The sequence below is a fragment of the Abrus precatorius genome, unplaced genomic scaffold, assembly GCF_003935025.1.
Source record: "Abrus precatorius isolate BTA unplaced genomic scaffold, Abrus_2018 Scaffold5, whole genome shotgun sequence".
Taxonomy (NCBI): domain Eukaryota; kingdom Viridiplantae; phylum Streptophyta; class Magnoliopsida; order Fabales; family Fabaceae; genus Abrus; species Abrus precatorius.
In genome coordinates, this window is record NW_020874395.1 from 13,290,999 (window position 1) to 13,309,855 (window position 18,857).

The 18,857-nt window shown below is 31.8% G+C and overlaps 4 protein-coding genes across 5 annotated transcripts; all 4 read left to right on the forward strand.

Moving 5' to 3' along the window:
- The first annotated feature begins 986 nt into the window (after positions 1-986).
- LOC113867733 lies at positions 987-4,190 on the forward strand. 2 transcript variants are annotated; one of them, XM_027503180.1, is made up of 3 exons: positions 987-1,103; positions 2,124-2,421; positions 3,022-4,190. In XM_027503180.1, exons 2-3 carry the CDS (start codon positions 2,130-2,132, stop codon positions 4,026-4,028), a joined length of 1,299 nt encoding a protein of 432 aa, XP_027358981.1. In that variant the 5' UTR covers positions 987-1,103; positions 2,124-2,129; the 3' UTR covers positions 4,029-4,190. The 2 variants fall into 2 exon arrangements, with proteins under 2 accessions (XP_027358981.1, XP_027358983.1); XM_027503182.1 differs by lacking the exon at positions 987-1,103 and having other exon boundaries at positions 1,892-2,421.
- A 2,172-nt stretch (positions 4,191-6,362) lies between these two features.
- LOC113866712 (TMV resistance protein N-like) lies at positions 6,363-13,301 on the forward strand. Its single transcript, XM_027501522.1, has 9 exons — positions 6,363-6,853; positions 7,854-8,952; positions 9,088-9,360; positions 9,444-10,352; positions 10,430-11,273; positions 11,988-12,127; positions 12,210-12,636; positions 12,805-12,978; positions 13,096-13,301. Exons 1-9 carry the CDS (start codon positions 6,363-6,365, stop codon positions 13,299-13,301), a joined length of 4,563 nt encoding a protein of 1,520 aa, XP_027357323.1.
- A 3,096-nt stretch (positions 13,302-16,397) lies between these two features.
- On the forward strand, positions 16,398-17,210 carry LOC113867932 (miraculin-like). Its single transcript, XM_027503441.1, has one exon. The coding sequence runs from the start codon at positions 16,419-16,421 to the stop codon at positions 17,052-17,054; it is 636 nt and encodes a 211-aa protein (XP_027359242.1). The 5' UTR covers positions 16,398-16,418; the 3' UTR covers positions 17,055-17,210.
- A 633-nt stretch (positions 17,211-17,843) lies between these two features.
- LOC113866713 (miraculin-like) lies at positions 17,844-18,482 on the forward strand. Its single transcript, XM_027501523.1, has one exon. It carries the CDS (start codon positions 17,847-17,849, stop codon positions 18,480-18,482), a length of 636 nt encoding a protein of 211 aa, XP_027357324.1. The 5' UTR covers positions 17,844-17,846.
- Positions 18,483-18,857: the final 375 nt, after the last annotated feature.

Genomic DNA, 18,857 nt, shown 5'->3' on the forward strand with positions numbered 1-18,857 from the left:
TATATAATTTATTTATTAATAAAAAAACATTTAAAAAGAGTGTGATTATAAACTGATACAAATTGAAAAAAATTATGAGCACACAATAATAATAATAATAATAATAATAATAATAATAATAATAATAATAATAATAATGAGATTTATTGATTGAAAAATATATTAAATTTAGTCCTTCAAAATTTTTTTATGTTAGTCTTCAAAAGCAACTTGTAAACAAATTAACAAATTTGGCAGGTGAACTAAATTTGACAACTTTGAGTAACAATTTTTGAAGACGAAAAGTTTTAATAACAAAAAAAATATATAAATAAATCTTTCCAAGACAAAGATTATATTTAACAAAAGTAATTAATAAGTAAAATACAATTAAAAAAATAAATTAAAATTAAATTACTTAATAAAATTAGTTTTTGCTAGCTAATAAATATTAAATGGTATTTTTATGATTTTTTAATACTTTTTAACTCATTATTTTTTAAAAGATGATTTTTTTTGTAAAAATTATTAGTATAATAATTAAGATAATAATATTTTTAAAAAGTGATAATTTAATATTTTTTAAAATAATAATATTTCTATTAAGGTATTAGCAATACAAATAAAAATTAATATCAATAAATTTTAATTTTAATACATTATTAATAAAAAATATATACTATCAACTAATTAAAATAAATTTTGAATGTAATTTTTATATTAATTATTACAAAAATTAATAATTCTTGTCAAATTAACAAATCCGGTTTGAGTAAAAAAAAAACTTACATATTAATATATTTAAATTAAATTTATATTAATTATAAGTTTAAACTTTTTATAAGATAAATATGTTTAATAAATCCTTAGACCTTAGTACCCGTCCCAAAAACAGGTTTTTCTCATCTAGGGCTTATCAAATTTTCCGGCCCATGGGTTCAGGCCTGAATCAGTGACCGCATAGCCTGGCCCGGGCTCAAGCCCGAGACCTACATACCCGAGTTTCTGTTCGTCTTCTTTGTCTCCTCTGACACAGTTTCTGTCTCTTTCTGCTGCTAAGGTCTCTAGACTGCCACTAACGCCGCAAGCACCTTCACCTCGCTTCGTGTAACAGCAGAACCCAAGTAACACCACACTCACACCCTTCTTCTAATTCTTATTGAAACTATGTATTTTGGTTTCATCGATTTCTTTTCACTCTAAAATCTTTATCTTTGTTTCAATTTCAACATGTGGTTGTCAAATTGATAGGGCTTGCTCTTTTATGTTCTGGGCTTCACTTTTATCATTGAATTTAGATTGTAACATGATGTAATAGAGAATTTGTGAATTTTTAATTTTATCATTTGTGGTTGAGATCTGTGAAACTTGAATGTTGAAAAATGAGGTTACCCATTGGGGAAAATGTTACAGATGATAATTGTTTGTGATAAAAATTGGGACTTTGGCTATTGGACGGTTCTAAGCTGAAATTTGGTTGTGCAAAGCTTTGGTATTTGTGGGAAATTTGAAGGGGGTGGAGTGAAATTGGGTTTATGTTGGAGGAGTTCAATGGTACCTGAAACTAGAAAAAGATGGAGGAGGATCATCTTTGGAATTATAACCATTGATGAAGAAATTGGTTGTCATATTTTTAAAAATAATATAATAATAAAATACAAATAATATGAATGATAAACCAAAATGGCAAAACTATCTTTGTATTGTTTGCAGGCCATTAAGGTCGAATTGCAATGTACAAATTTATCTTGTATTGAAGATTAGAGACAGATTTTAACTATGATGATGCATTTGATGCAAGAGTAGCATGCAATTTTTTGGGAGTTATATGAGCTGGATAGCCAATGGTTCGAATTCCTTAAGAATTGAAATCATTAAGATCTCTCTCTCTCTTTCTTCCTTTTCTCTTTTTCCGTTTCATTAATTGGTGTAAACTACAATATCTCTTGGTTTGGCTGTAACTAAAATACTGGGCAGGTGTTTTTGTTTAAAGATTTAATTGTTAAAGGCTTGGTTGTTGTTGTTGATGTATAATAGATATCAGTGTTCAGGTCTTTGTAAACCCATTTCACTGTGTGAGCAACACCTTTTGAAGTTGAAATTATGCAATGCTTTGCTAAGTTTAATTGATATTTGTTGAACAGGAAAAAATGACAAATGAGCATATGACGAGCATTGAGACAGATTATGAATATGAAGATTGCAATAGTTCCAAGCGCCCAAAAATGACTTCTAAAGTATGGGAAGAAATGCAGCGAATTCAAACAAGTGATGGTAGTAAAGTTTTGTGCAAGCACTGTGGAAAACGGTTGCAAGACAACTGTGGAACTTCTCATTTGAAGCGTCATTTGATCATATGCCCCAAGCGTCCAAAACCAATGGATATTGTTACTCGGGATTCAATGGCTTCAGTGTATTTCAGAGGTCCCAGTCGTGTCAAAGGTAAGCATTATCTTTGTTCCCCTGAATTGATGTTATCTCCCATTTTTCTTTACTCATTTAGCTTCCATATAATTGATCAAGCTCCATTATAATGTTCTTTGGTGGATGGAGCCAAACAATATCATGACTAGTTATTGATTGAAAATGTTTTAAAATTTAGGAAGGACATAACATCTAAATGTTTATAGGTTCTTAGCTTTTCTTGTAAGTATAGTTGATCACCTACACATGGGTCTGTTATATCGTTGTCTGCCTCAAGTTGCTGATAAAACTCAGTAGTTGATGAACCAATGCAATATATGGTAGATAACAACCGAAAATAGAGTAAGAGTTTTATTTTGACAACATTTACTATTTGCTTTAATGCTAAATTTTGATATTTGGTATGCAAAATTTCTTTAATATATCTATGGTGGCAGCTTGACCAACTTGATTTCCTGTCCTGTGTTTCGTAATTAAATTTTGCATTTCTTCCAATTGGAATGTGGCTGTGCATGATTTTTCCATTTGTTCATAGAAAATGCCTCCGGATTGCCTTCAAATACAACTATTATATTTTTCGCCTTCAAATACAACTATTATATTTTTCTTCTTTTGTAGAATCTGGATTAAACACAGCCCTTATGGTTCGCCCGTTAAAGGTTGAACCTGAATCCCAAGTCACAATTTTTTCTCCATCTCCAAATATGCGAGCTTCTACTGCTATTGCATCTATTGAAAGTGCTCCTAGTCCTGTAGAAGAGCTACATCCAAAACCCAGTTCCTCTATTTTGCTGTCTAGCATTGAATCTCCCAAGAATCAAGGGGGGGAATTGACTCTGGATGATGTAGAAATGAAAGCATTTTATGCTTCTCTTGACGCCGAAACCTCAGTTATGTCTCCTTCCCAGGATACCCCAGTCATTACTGAATTATCATCCAATACCACTCCTTGTGAAGAGACTAAGAAAGCATTGAAAACCCTTGAAGACCTTCTCTCCAAAGACTTCTCTGTTCTATTGCAGAGTGGACAATCTTGTACCATCAAATCCACCATAGAGTACCTATCCAAGTTGTCTGCAGATGATGGAATCTCTGCAGAAATGAGGCTGTTGATATTAGAAGTTTCTAGAGAATTCACTCGCCGGAGTTGTGACTACAACGATGCGAGTAGGAAAATAGAGTCTGCGAGCACCAACATCTCGAGAGCAGATAAACTAGAAGAGAGTCTTGAAGCTAACAAGAACGAGTTCAAGGAAGTTTCATCCTTGGAAAATGAGTTAAGCAACCAGCTATCATGTTTGGAGCAAAGAAAGAAAGAGCTAGAAGAGCAAATAAATGCAATTAAAGCTAACATTTCTGTTTTTCAATCAGCTAAGATCGCAAGTACTAAGAGAAAAAGGGAAGTTTTTGAAGAAGCAAAGACTCTCAAAGCACAAAGAGATGATTTGAGGGAACAAGTGCCTCACCTGAGAGTTGACTGGGAAGCAGCCAAGAAAATTCAAGCAAATATTCGAGTTGAATGGTCAAAGCTTGGTGAAAAATTCAACAAAATCTTAAATGAGATAAATTGTGAGGCCTTGGATGGTAAATCCATTCAGGTTTGTCAACAAGAAAGTGGAAATTAACAAACTAAATTTCGATTTTAGTTAGTGTCAATACCTTATACCAACTCCATGATGAGCTAAACTGAGCTCTGACATTTGTTATACCTCTGGTAAAAAATGAACATTTTACTTTTGATTTTAATTTCATGATCTTATCTATAAAAAAATAAAATAAAAATGCTCTTATTTCATATCATATGACAATATTTGTTCTGGTCCTACTAAATTATGATTTAATAATATTCAAAATGAGAAAAATTAAGTTTGTTACACCTGTATGGAATAAATTTTTTTATTTTCAACGTTTTTCCAAACATGCACTTAAAGCTTTGATTTGAGTATACTTGCAGGGTTGTGGGGGAGGGAGATAATTTAATGTGTTTTTGCCTCATGATTCAAAATGGTAAGAGAATGTTAACATTTTTTTGGGTGTAGGATGCTAACATTATTTTATAAAGTTAATATTACTAGACGAGTAATTGCTCTCTACAATGAAAATTACTGTTTACATTGTTTCACTCTTCATATTTGGCAAAATGGAATCAACCTACGAGCAAAAGAATGATCCACTATTGCATAGGAGATGCACCCTTGACTTTTATGCTGCTACTTTACAAAGTTCTTCCACTTGGTTCATGGTTGAACTTGTAAGGATCTAGAGGAATTGTTTAGGAGAGAAATTTTAAAGAGAAAAGGGAAAGAGGGTAATTTTTTATTTTTAAATTAAGAGAATTATATTATTATTTATAATAAATAAATAATTGATTCATTAATGGGATAGTTTGTCTTCATCAACCAGGCCCGCTTCACAAGGCTCAATGTTCATAACATAATACGTAGAATAAGAGGTTGTGAACAAAGCCCCCTTCATGAAACAGGCCGGCTTTACTATTGAGAAAAAAGAAAGAGGGATGCTTTTATTCAAAAGATTGAATTTTATTAAGTTGAGAATAAATAATTAATAACAGTAAATTTTATCAAAAAGAGAAACATTTTCTGTATTTTTAATTTTAATATAATAAATATTTTTTATAAATTTTTTTAATTTATAAATATTTAAATTTAGTCTTTTAAGAACACAGATTAACAAAACTCTTTTTAATGATACATTAGCAGGTTCACCTTTATAACGTATCTCGTTAAGAAGCTTCTAACAATGTAAGATTTCCCTGATTTATACAAACTATTAATATGTAAACTGCGAGTTACTATATCATTTAGATCTTACATAAACCCTTAATAATAGTTTCTCAGTTAAAAATAATTTATCTTTTCAGGTTTTAAAGAAATTAAATGAGAGTAATTTTTTAAAAATAGAAAAATATAAATTAATTTTAACTTGTAAAAGTAGTTTTATTCATTTTTTATATTTTAATCTTACATGATCATCGTTTTGAACGTTTGGAACCACTCCTCTTTGAGCCACATAGTCTTGATCCATTAAAGAATTCTAAGTAAACAATTTTTAGCTTCTGTTGTATTTCCTTCCTTACATAATGCATCAACCATTATATTAAAGGTATAAATATTAATTACTTAAAAATATTATTATTTTACTAATGTTCGCGTCAAAATTTTAGACTATTAATCAATTCGATAACACTCAAGATATGACTTTTGAAATAGTTATGAAAGCTAATGAATTTCAATAATGACAATCGATTGATTGGCAACGTAAAAAACCTTCACATTATCAGTGTCTTCCAATTAAATTACAAAATATTTCATTAATAGTTGTATTTATAAATTATATTACATGATACTTTGATATATTAAGAGGGCAGACCTTGGGTGAATGAGAAAAAACGTATATATTAATTACATGCAATTTATTTATTTTAAGATTCATTCATCCATGTATTATTTTTTTTTCTACAAAGAGAAACTTACAAATAATTTGACAAAACTAAAATCATAATTTAAATATTATGACTGTTTAAAACCAAAAAATAAAAACTGAAGATCAGGAACATTGAAGCAAGGCAAAAAAGTTTTGACAAAATGTAGATCAGAATATTTTAACAAAAAAACTATTAAAATTCTTATTTTTAAAGTCAAATTTTATGTAAGAAGCTATTATTATATTCTTATTCTAGCCGTAGTTCAAGGTCCAAAAAGTAGGAAGAAAAGCTTGTAAAACTGTTGACTTTGTAACATCATCATACACATTTTGATTCTTTATTTTTTCTTTTCTTGGAAAACAAGAACATTATAATTGACTAAATGGAACCAACAAACAGAATCAAAAAAATGATCCATTGCTTAAATTTTTTGCATACAAGAATCAATGAACATTGCATTTACTTACATATCATTAAGAGATAACTCATGATCTGAGCTATGATGTTACACCATATGGCTGCCTCATCCTCCTCCAATTCTTCTTTTAGCCATGGATGGTTTTACCATGTTTTCTTGAGCTTTAGAGGTGAAGATACCCGTGACACTTTTGCTGGCAACCTTTACAATGCTCTTGATCAAAGGGGAATCAACACTTTCATAGATGATGAAGGATTGAGGATTGGAGAAGAGATTTCACCATCTCTTCTTAGAGCAATAGAAGAGTCCATGATTTCCATCATCATATTCTCCAAGAACTATGCTTCTTCAACTTGGTGCCTTGATGAACTAGTGAAGATCCTTGAGTGTAAGAAGTATAGGGGACAAGTGGTTTTCTTAGTTTTCTATAATGTGAGTCCTGCCAATGTGCGGCACCAGAAAGGAAGTTATGAAGAAGCATTTGTTAAGCTTGAAGAAAGATTCAAAGAGAACAAGGAAAAGGTGCAGAAATGGAGATCAGCTTTGTCTGAAGCAGCAAACTTGTCTGGCTGGCATTTCAGTAATGGGTATATCAATTTTAAGTAGTTCTGTTTCTTCTGGTCACCATCTTTTGTTAAAAACTTTAGCATTGAAATGTGATTTTAGTTTTGATTCTGCCTCAGTATAAAACTTTTTTTATTGTTGATATGTGAATATGGTAATTAGGAACATAATATTAGGATTACATTTTTTATTAGATAATATTTTGTAATTAATATAGATCCTTGTACACTTATATAAATTCAGATCCAGAAATATTCAATCACCTCTTCTCCTTTCTATATGGTTTTTTACACTATTTTCTAATATTGTACTGCCACCTCACTAAATGAGGTTAACCGTATGCATCACTATGATTTGATGATTGTGGAAAAAAAAAAGAACTTTGTATTTGACAATAAGATCAAAATTAAAATGTATGCTCTTTATGGGATGCACCAGTAACTGAAAAAGTGTAAGTAAATTTGTTCTTTTAATTCTCATGTATCTACTTTTTCATTTGTGACATGATAAAATTATATACCTGAAAGCCTCGGCATCTGGAAGCCACTTTGGGTGGGTAGGCTAACTTAGGAGGCAAGGATCTCCCAGCCTTGTTTTATTCTTTTGTAAGATTTAAATTCGAAACCTTGTTTAACAGAATATGAGTTTTCTGCCACTCAGTCCTACAGTAGTTGGTGATCAAACGATGTTCCAATCACCACATCTTTAAGTTATCTAAATTAACCTATCAATTTATCAACTCATTTCATTCATTATTAAATCATTGGTTTTAAAATGCTGGTCATAAAAAACATAAGAGCAATTGAGCACTCTAAAATTTGAGCAAGATTTTCATTTCCATTCTACCTGATTAGAAAAATCCTGTAATGAGACAGTTTGTCCTAATTGAATTGATTGCCTCCAAAGGAGTAATGCAGGAAAACTTTATCCTGCTGTGAAAATTTATTATACATCACAAAAAATATATTTTAGTGCACGAGAAATAGTTATTTCTGTTGCTTATTTTTCAACATTGTTTGTTAGGTATGAATTTAAATTTATCCAGAAAATAGTGGATGAGGTATCAAGAAAGTTGAATCGCATCCCACTAAATGTTGCTAGACACCCTGTGGGACTCCAAGCTCGTGTATCGGATGTAAATTCACTATTAGAACTTGGATGTGATGATGTTAGAATGGTAGGAATTTATGGCATTGGTGGAATTGGTAAAACAACAATTGCTAAAGCTGTGTATAACACAGTATCTGATCAATTTCAACATGCCAGTTTTCTAGCAAATGTTAGAGAAAATGCAAGCCATAGGTCTGGCTTAGTTAAACTCCAAGAGAAACTTCTATTTGAGATACTTGGAGAGAAAACAATAAAGTTGGGCAATGTTGACAAAGGAATCAATATAATAAAAGAGAGGCTATGTAGGAAAAGAGTTCTACTTGTTCTTGATAATGTGGATGATGTGGAACAACTACAAGCATTGGCTGGAGGATTAGATTGGTTTGGTCTTGGAAGTAGGATTATTATAACTACAAGGGATAAACATTTGCTAACTGCTCATCAAATTGATTTGGCTTATGAGGTAAAGAAGTTAAATCATCTTGAAGCTCTTCAACTATTTAGTTGGAATGCCTTCAAACAAGGTGAGCCTGATGCAAGGTACTTCGACATTTCAAATCGTGCCGTATGTTATGCAGAGGGTCTTCCATTGGCTTTGAAAATATTAGGTTCTGATTTGTGTGGTAGAAGTATTCATCAATGGGAGTCTGCATTGGATAAATATAAGAGAACTCCAAATAGGAAAGTTCAGGATATACTTAAAATAAGCTTTGATGGGTTAGAGGAAAATGAAAAGGAAATTTTCCTATACATTGCATGTTTCTTCAAAGGAGAGATAATGGAATATGCTGTAAAAGCATTACGTGCTTGTGATCTGCATCCTGCTATTGGTATTGCAATACTTGTAGATAAGTCTCTCATAAATGTCGATGAAAGAGGAACGTTGTCGATGCATGATCTTATACAAGACATGGGTAAGGAAATTGTTAGGCAGGAATCACCATTAGATCCTGGACAACGCAGCAGGCTATGGTATTATGAGGATGTGCTTCAAGTACTGACCGAAGGGAAGGTAAGATCCTTTCCAAAATTGTCTTTTTTCATTTGGTTGGCAACATATGCTTGTTAACTTGGGAAATGTTCTTTAAAGATGTGGAATATATCTTAGCTTTTAAACTGATTAAGCTGTACATGATAATTTGTTAAGGGAACTGACAAGATTCAAGGTATAATGCTGAACATGCCTGAAAAGCAAGAGGTGCAGCTAAAAGCTCAAGACCTCAAAAGGATGAAAAACCTTAGAATGCTAATAGTTCGTAATGCTGAATTTTTTGGAGGACTTGTACATCTACCAACCAATCTAAGGATGCTTGACTGGGAGGAATACCCTTCTACATGTTTACCATCTGATTTCCTCCCAGAGAAAATTGTAATGCTAGAGTTGAAGCATAGTCACCTAACATTGGATAGGCCATTTAAGGTATGAAGATTATCTATCGATACTCCTTTTTTTCTGTTATTGACAACTTCATAAAAGTAACCATCTTAATTTCTATTTCACAGAAACATGTAAATTTGACTTCTCTGAATTTAAGTTCCTGTGAATTTCTGACAAAAATACCTGATATTTCTGGAATCCCAAATTTAGAGCAATTGATTCTTGAAGATTGTACAGGTTTAGTTGAGATTCATGAATCACTTGGATCACTTGATAAACTAGTTTATTTAGGTGTTGAAAGGTGCACCGACCTAAAAAAATTACCATGTGTCCTCCAGTTGCCATCTTTAGCATGCATTGCTCTTAATGGGTGTTCTCAACTTGAAAAGTTCCCAGCTTTGTTGGGAAAAATGGAAAATCTGAGAATTATTGAGATGGAGGAGACAGCTATACAAGAACTGCCTTCTTATATAGTCAATTTCAGCAGCCTTGAGATTTTAGTTCTAAAATGCTGCTCAAATCTTAAGGACCTTCCTAGAGCCATTGATATGTTGCCAAATCTTCAGTTACTTGATATTTCTGGCTGTCCACATCTTCAACTATTTCCAGAGAAGATCTGTTGTTGCTGCACACAACATTGCTCAACTCTGCACCCTCAGTCTAATGAAAGTTCATCAAATTTAGAGTTACTAACAGCAGGTCCAGAACCATGTTTAGATTTAATCTCTCCTGGCATCCATTCCTCATATGGATTCCCTTTGTTGGACAGCCTTGATCTCTGCGGCTGCAATCTATCCGACAAAGATCTACATATCCTTAGTTTCCTTTCCAACCTTACATCCTTAGACATATCAAGAAACCATTTTGTAACCTTACCGAAATGCTTCAACAGACTTTGTAGCTTGCAGGAGCTTTACATGGCCAATTGCAGAAATGTTCAATACATTTCTGGGATTCCACCAAATTTAGAACATATAGATGCCACTAGTTGCACACTGCTGAATTTACAGTCATTGAGCCTACTATTAAGTCAGGTTTGTCTCCTTCTGTACAATTCATTCTCTTTCTGTGTACTACGAAGGTGTTCTAAGTTATATCTTTCCTGTTACAGAGATTCTACAAGACTGGAAAATACGAAGTTATAGCACCAAGGCCAGTGATACCATTGCAATTTAGCTGTCAAAGCAAAGGAGGATCGTTGTCATTCTGGATAGGCCAGAAGTTCCCTAGAATTGCTCTGTGTTTCATTTTTGGACTAGGAAATAAAATTATTGGATTTTTCACCTGTGAAGTTCAGCTTTTTATTAATGGACAGAAAGCATCCAATAGAGTACAGCACTTTCTTTCAGTATGTGGAGATCTTGCATGGATGTATCATCAAGAAGATGTGATGGATTTAAATACATATTTATTGCATGAACAGAATCATGTGGAAGTTTCTTGTGAAATCGTTGATACTAGTAAAGCTGCAAAAGTGATGGTATACTGTAGTGGTGTTCATGAATATAAGGAAGATGAGGAATTGAAAAAACGAAATTTGATGTTGTGCACAAGTTCTAATCCTAGTAGTAGTGACACTGGAGTGATTTATATTGATAACGAGTACTTCGATAACACTCAATTTGCTAGGGAAACCGATAATTATGATGGTAACCCGGGAATTGATTGCTGGTCACTGGCTGAAAATTTGAGGATTCATGAAATATCAGATGAGCAGATGCAACAAATTTCAGCTTCAATCAACCCAGGAATGCTCGAAGATAACGATTTGATGGACCAGAATAAGAGAAGAAATGGAGATGTTCTGTGGGCTGATGAAATGCATCAAAACAAGGAGATGTCTTTGTTGCATCTTCAGCTATATAATGATATAACCTGGGATCCGATGCTATTAGAATGTCAGTTAAACCACATGACAGAGAATCAACCTTTTCCTATTGACTGTCAAGACAAAGGTATCAGTGAAAAATATATATCTAAATTAGAATTTGAAATTGGCTTGAAAACTTTTTTGTTTAACTGCCCTGTACAGATTTTCTAAACCGCACTGTTTTAGCATACTTCTCTGATCAGCTAACATCATTACATTATTAGTGTTTGAATTCCATTTTTAAACCTAAATTATTAATTAGAAATTCGAGATCATATAATGTGGATATAAACAAGTATCAATTTTAAATGAAGGGAAAAGATGGAAGAAACAGGCATCTGTGTGAAAACAAGATAGTTCTCACTGCTTTTCAATAGTTTCTTGTTCATATTTAAATACTTGATGAAAATGCTAAATTGTCTAAAAATCTTGAAAAATTTAACTAATCATGAAGTTATTATGCAATTAAGACAAAATAACAAGTTGACAATATTGATTGTTCTCTACCTAACACAATGAACTTGACATTGATTGAGAGCAGGTACAGGATATGCAGAATTGTAGGTTACTAGAATACAACTCATTCGACTAATCATACTATTTACTTTAAATAAAATAAATTCTATAGAAATTTAAATCCTTATCTTGTGTAAATAATTTATTTAAATGTCAGTTGTCAAGCAGAGGTATACAGAAACTTAAAAAAGCCATATCTCTTGAGTCAAGCGATAAAAATAAATTATTAGGCACGAATAGATTTTAAGTAGACCACTCAAGGTAAGTGATTTTGTGGTTACAGAAGTCAGGCCAACACAGGGTAGGGATCTAGCTCCTACCAAAGCTGTAATAGAAGCTTCCAAAACAGTTGTTCTTAAGGAGGACTCAGAATCTCATATGAAAATAAGAACAGAATATGTGGAGTCACAGAGAACAGCAGAGGTAAAATTTGTTTTTCATTTTTTGTATACTATGATAATACATACACAAATTATAATATAGCATTGACCCCTCTACTATTCAGGCACCAATTATTGCTACAAATCGTGTACAAGACATGGGAGATCAACATGATCATAGAAACAGCTTCCCTCAAACAAGCATCCCCCAATTCTATGTTGAGCTCTCTGAAAACTCTTTCTATTTGAGAAACAGAAAACAGAATTCATGGCATGAGGCTGAAGCTTCCATATCATCCACTTGTAAGTCAGAGCCAACTCAGAAAGTGCCCCCTACTATCCATCCTGCAGAGAATATTGTACTAGTTGATCAAGAATCGGAGCTAGAAGGACCTTCAGTGAAGGAATATGAAACTAAGAGGGATGAAATTAAAGTGATTCCATTGGAATACAAAACATGTCAGTTTGACCTAAACCTGAGAGATGACAACATGGAAGCATTTTATGCTGCCCTCCATGCTGAAACCACTCCATTCTCTTTAGCATTAGGAGGTACCAGAAATTATTCAAAATTGTCTTATCCTAAAATGAGTGAAGAAAATAAGAAATCCTTGAAAATCCTAAAAGAATTCCTCTCCAAACAATTTTTCCAAATTTTAGACCCAGCATCATTAACATCCCTCAAAACTACCTTAGAATATCTGTGTACTTTGCTCGCAGATGATGATGATGTCTCACTGAATTTAAAGTCTCTAATAATTCAACTTTCAGCAGACTTTAGCCAGTGGAGTTGGGACTATATTGATGCAACCATGAAACTTAAGTCCTCAACAGCAGGTCTATCAAAGCTAGATACACTAGAAGAGGGTCTAATAGCGAACAAGAACCAGTTCAGTGAATTTGTATCCATAGAAAATGACCTATGCAATCAGTTGGCTTATTTGGAAGAAAGAAAGAAAGAACTAGAAGAGAAAATTAATGAAATTAAAGGTAACATCTCCATCTCTGCAGTGGCTAGGGACACTGCTCTTAGAAAGAAAAGAGAAACCTTTGAGGAAGGAAGAATGTTGAAAGCTCAAAGAGATGAGTTGAGGAAGCGGAGGCCGCGATTGAGAGCAGAGCAAGAATCAGCAAAATCTACCAAAGCAAACATTGAGGATGAGTGGTCAAAGATTAGAGAGAAGTTTGACAAAATCTTGCATATTCTTGGGAGTTGAGCAGTATACTACCATTTGAAGTATCGTGGGAAATACTGATACGTTGTTGAAGTATTATTCTGTAAAATAGACAGTTAAATTATAGTTTCTCAAAAGAATTGTTATGGCTTATGATACTGATTATAGTATTAAAAATTATATAATTTTTTGTAGTTATAAAAATTGTATGTGTATGTACTTACAAATTGTTATTTATTAGACGACTAGATGTTCAATAATTTGAAACATCTGTAATGATAGCTTTGATGTTTGTAAATTTTGATATCTTATTTGGTAACTGTTAATTAATTTCCATAGTAGACTTTAAATATCTCAAATGCCATTTTATATGAAAAATGATTAAGAACACATGTACCCTCAAAAAAAGAGGGGGCATAGTATTTATGGAAAATATTCCAATAGCCACAGGTAAGGCTATAATAGAACACTTGGAATGAATACTGGAGTCCATGACTCCATTGTCTTGTATTTGATTCCTTTCTTTCCATCTGCATAACTTCACTCTCCAACTTATTCAATCAGCCCAGCAACATTCTGATCTCTGTGAACACGATGCCCTGAAAAATATGTGGTACACATTTTAGAGGAAATGACAAAAGTTTTGATTTTTTTATTTAAATATTATTGTTAATAATTTAATTAACCAATGAAAAAGAGTAATTTACATAAAATTTATTTGTAGAGGAGTGCCAATAGACTCTCACCCATGAGTTTTGCAGGCCATCTCTATCATGCTCATGCTGTCTGCCAAAAGGGAGTTGATACTTTCATAGACTACAAAGAACTCATGAATGGAGAGAAGATTTCAAGAGCATTTTTTAGAGCTATTGAAGATTCATGTCTCAGTAATTCTCATATCTGTATTTGTCAAGAGGTTTGATTTAAAAGTGATTTAGGAAAAATATAATAAAGTATTGAACAAATTTGAGGAAGAAAGCAAAATTAAATATTTTAAAAAAAATAACAACTTACAAATTTATTGAAGGAGACAATGAACAATATAAAATAGTGAAAAAAAAATATTAACAAGTTAATATTTAAAAAAAAAACTTATTTAAATCATTTTTAAAAAGTTATGAACTAGAATAAATTAAAATAAAGTTAAAAAGATAAAATCAAATTTAACTTTTAAATTGAAGAATAAAAATATAAATTTTATCAATAAAAAAACATTTTATTTTTAACATTTCACAAAAATGCCATCGTTTTATAATTATTTTTCATCCATTTTAATTTAAATCTGGCCCAACTTATATTTAAGTTTTAAAATAATAGTAAAATTAGTTTTATTTTTTTATGAATATTTTAAAATATATTTTTTCCATAAAAAACGACATATAAATAATTGATGTGAATGTTGTGCTCATTATAAATTTTAAGAACTCGTGCAATGGAAAAAAAAAAAAAAAAAAACTTGTTAGTGTAAATAACGAAAACAGCCAAACATGTTGAGTGAAGATTAAATTACTCTTACAAGAAAAGACTAAGATGAGATATGTTTATATTTAGTGAAGATTAAATTACTGAATAATATTTTTTTTTTTTGCTAATACTGAATAATATTTTTAAAATATTAAATTTTATAAATTGAATAAGATGATATATTTATATTGATATGTATATCAAATTTTAAATAAATCAGACATAATTTTGTAATCAATATTTATTAATATTTTAAAAGTATATATTAAACATTAAGATAAAATAATTTAAAAAATTATTAATTAATTTTTAATTTATACAATATTTATAGACTTGTGAAGTAATTTGATACTAAAAAATTTAAAATTAATAATTTAAAATCAACATTATTTTTATATATTTTGAACATTCACTGGGTACAAATGTATTTTGCTCTAGCCCCGCTTATTTATATAATAATAATAATAATAATAATAATAATAATAATAATGTGTAAAATATCATTACCCTTTGGGCAAACCTATAATCGCTCCCTTTAAGATGATTATGGCACAAATGCAACGATGAAGAATACAAAGAGATACTAATATAATGGGAAGAAACAGTTTTGTTATTTACACAATATTATATAATAATTTTTTATAAACGTTTTAATTTTTGTTTATATATATTTTTAAAAATATATTTAAAATTAAAGTTAAACTGATGCTAGAATTATTTTAAAATTTTTAGAGAAATCTTTATAATATAACAAATATAATATAAACAATAATAAAATTTCTTTTATAAGTTAAAAATAATTTATCTTTTCAAATTTTAAGAATTTTGAATAAGAATAACATCTAAAAAAATATAAATTAATTTAATTTAGAACTTTTTAATTTATATTATTATTTAATTTTTTATCTCTTATAAATATTCAAAAAAAAATAAAACTAAATAAATATCTTTTACTGAATGTCTTTCGGAATATTTTTTAATATAAAATTTTAAAAAATATATACTAAAATATGATATTTTTTAAAAAATCACAAAAATTTAAAATTTAAAAATCATCACTACATTTTTTATGTAAGCACTGATTTAATAACAAAAAATAAAATTCCATCACTGATTATTTTTTAAAAAAATAAAAAAATAAAATATTTGTAATTTTTTTAAAAATACTTTGTTTTGATTTTTTTTCATATAAAAAAATTGACCCAATGTCTTTCACCTTTTATTTTTATTTTCTTTTTAATCTGAGCTTGGCACATGGAGTTTCAGTGTAAGTGATGGTTCAGTCATAGATTGACACAATCCTCGTTTGCCGTGTAAATAGACGAGGGTCCCAGTCTTCGTACACAATTGTATTATGAATGCTTTCCACGAATGCTAAAATTTTTATTTTAAACTAACCCGCGTGCTACTCATGGCAAATATAATATAAGCACAAACATTCGACACAGCAATTACATATTTTTCTAGTTATCATTCATGTAACTTATCTAAATCAAATCAATTTTTTTTATGCCAACTTAAAACTAGTAAGCTCGTGCTGCATATATACCCTCCAAAAAAAGATTAAAATAATCAGAAAGAAACTTTGGTGTAGCATCCGAATGCTCAAATTTCACCTAATTCAGCACTATATATCAATGCATTAAACATAAATTGTAACACACTAGGAAGACACACACATTAGAGAAACAAACAATGAAGGTTGCTATGTTTCAATTCCTCCCAATATGTTTCCTTCTATTGGCCTTCAACACACAACCACTACTAGGAGCTGAACCAGAACCAGTGGTTGACAAGCAAGGTGAGCCACTACGACCAGGAGTAGGGTACTATGTGTGGCCACTATGGGCTGATGATGGTGGCCTTACACTTGGCCAAACAAGGAACAAGACATGCCCTCTTGATGTTATTCGTGACCCTTCATTCATTGGCTCGCCAGTGGCATTTTTTGCACCAGGATTTGATGTTATTCCAACTCTCACTGATCTTACCATTGATTTTCGTGTGAGTACCATTTGCAACCAGCCAACAGTGTGGAAGCTTAGTAAGGTTGGATCAGGGTTTTGGTTCTTGAGTACCAATGGTGACCCTCAAGAAATCATAAGCAAATTCAAGATTGAGAGGCTGGAAGGGGACCATGCTTTTGAGATTTATAGCTTCAAGTTCTGTCCTAGTGTGCCTGGTGTTCTGTGTGCTCCTGTGGGAACCTTCGTGGATGCTGATGGAACCAAAGTTATGGCTATTGGTGATAATATTGAAACATACTATGTGAGGTTCCAGAAAGTTTCCACCTATTCTCCGGAGAAGAAACAAGCTTTCAGCAATATGTAGTTCGGTAGTTTTTGTTTCGAATGTAGTTAGATGGGTCATAATAAGCCAGAAAACTGCAACTCTTTTGTGGTGTGGTGTGTCCATGTGAGAAAGAATCAGGAGATGTTTTCTTTTCCTGTTTCACATGGCTAGAAAGTCTCTATCTTTGTTCTAAGCTTTGCCAATTTTTTTTCCCACTATTTATTTCTGACAATAATATATGTATGTTTTCTTAGAATTTTGCAATTCTTCGTAATGGGGATTATTTAATATTAGAAAAAGACATCCACAAAAATATTTATGTAAAGATATAAAAAATTTGACATAACCTTTGATGTAGCTATCAACTTCGTACTGCATTCAGGAACTTTCCAAATCAATTAATTTTTGTGCTTAAACTAGTAACCCTGTGCAGCATGCGCATAAATTGAGTAATAATGTACTTTTTTAACAGAATCTTTTATTACTCTGTTTCTTCTCTATCTCTGCGTTGAGTTATCAATTCTACTGGATATACCAATAAAGAATTTTTCTGTTGTAGTGATCAACACTGCTGCATTCGATACCTGCTCTAAATCAAATAATATGTAAAAGCCAATAAGCTGGTGCAACGTACACAAAAAGTTCCTAATACAGTCCCCACAAAACCATTTTAACAAAAATAATACAAATCACGTAGTATCTTGGTTAAACTTAGCGTGCCCAAACTTAACCTTATCCAGCACTATAAGTCAATGCATATGACACATGGAACCATCACAAAGACACAAACATCCTAAGCCTCAACCGTAGAAAGAAACAGCGAAGGTTGCAATGCTTAAACTCCTTCCATTATGCTTCCTTATCTTGGCCTTCAGCATACAACCACTACTAGCATCTGAACCAGAGCCAGTGCTTGATAGGCAAGGGAACCCTTTGGAACCAGGAGTAGGGTACTATGTGTGGCCACTTTGGGCTAACAATGGAGGCCTAGCACTAGGCGAAACAATGAACAAAACATGCCCTCTTGATGTCACACGTAACCCTTACATAATTGGCTTGCCAGTGACGTTCACTGTACCAGGCCTTGACTACATTCCAACACTCACTGATCTCACAGTTAATTTTTCTCTCTTGTCCACTCCTTGCTTTCAGCCAACAGTGTGGAAGATCAACAAGGTAGGATCAGGGCTTTGGTTTGTGAGCACTCTTGGGGTAGCTGGAGATGTCACTAGCAAGTTCAAAATTGAAAGGCTTGAAGGGGAACAATCATGTGAAATTTATAGCTTCAAGTACTGCCCCACTGTGCCTGGTACTCTAGGTCTTTGTGCTCCAATTGGGACCTATGTAGATGCTGGTGGAACCAAGGTTATGGCTATAGGTGATGCCATTGAACCTTACTATGTGAGGTTTCAAAAGGTTTCCACCTATCCTAGGGAGAACAACCAAGGTTTTAGCAGTGCTTATTAGGCATTTTTTGTGCCTAGTGTGAAGTAAGATGGGTGATAAATAAGGCTATTGCTATATTTGTTTTGTGTGTGTGTGTAGTGTGTCTATGTGAGATATAATTACATGGTTGTCTTTTCTTCGTTAACATGGCATACCTTGTCTAACAATCCTTGTTTCTCTTTTAAATTTTAATTTCCTTTAACTTATTAACTTGTTCCCACTCACTTTCTGTGTTTCTAACTTTAAACATCATTCTAAACTGAGCTTGAAATTGTGACAAATTTCGAAGATTCCCCAAATTGTAGTGCTGGAGTAGCAATTGTATTGCCGATCATACAATTGCTGTAAGTTGTGATTGCAATTGCAGAACACAAATTAAATCCATGAACTTCCTTA

Bases quoted from the DNA above. Each gene is read 5' to 3' on its own strand.
- LOC113867733 (XM_027503180.1), top strand. From the start codon at position 2,130: ATGACAAATGAGCATATGACGAGCATTGAGACAGATTATGAATATGAA. The intron at 2,422-3,021 runs GTAAGCATTATC...CTTCTTTTGTAG, and splicing joins AGGTCCCAGTCGTGTCAAAG to AATCTGGATTAAACACAGCC.
- LOC113866712 (XM_027501522.1), top strand. From the start codon at position 6,363: ATGGCTGCCTCATCCTCCTCCAATTCTTCTTTTAGCCATGGATGGTTT. The intron at 6,854-7,853 runs GTATATCAATTT...ATTGTTTGTTAG, and splicing joins GGCTGGCATTTCAGTAATGG to GTATGAATTTAAATTTATCC. The intron at 12,128-12,209 runs GTAAAATTTGTT...TCTACTATTCAG, and splicing joins AGTCACAGAGAACAGCAGAG to GCACCAATTATTGCTACAAA.
- LOC113867932 (XM_027503441.1), top strand. From the start codon at position 16,419: ATGAAGGTTGCTATGTTTCAATTCCTCCCAATATGTTTCCTTCTATTG.
- LOC113866713 (XM_027501523.1), top strand. From the start codon at position 17,847: ATGCTTAAACTCCTTCCATTATGCTTCCTTATCTTGGCCTTCAGCATA.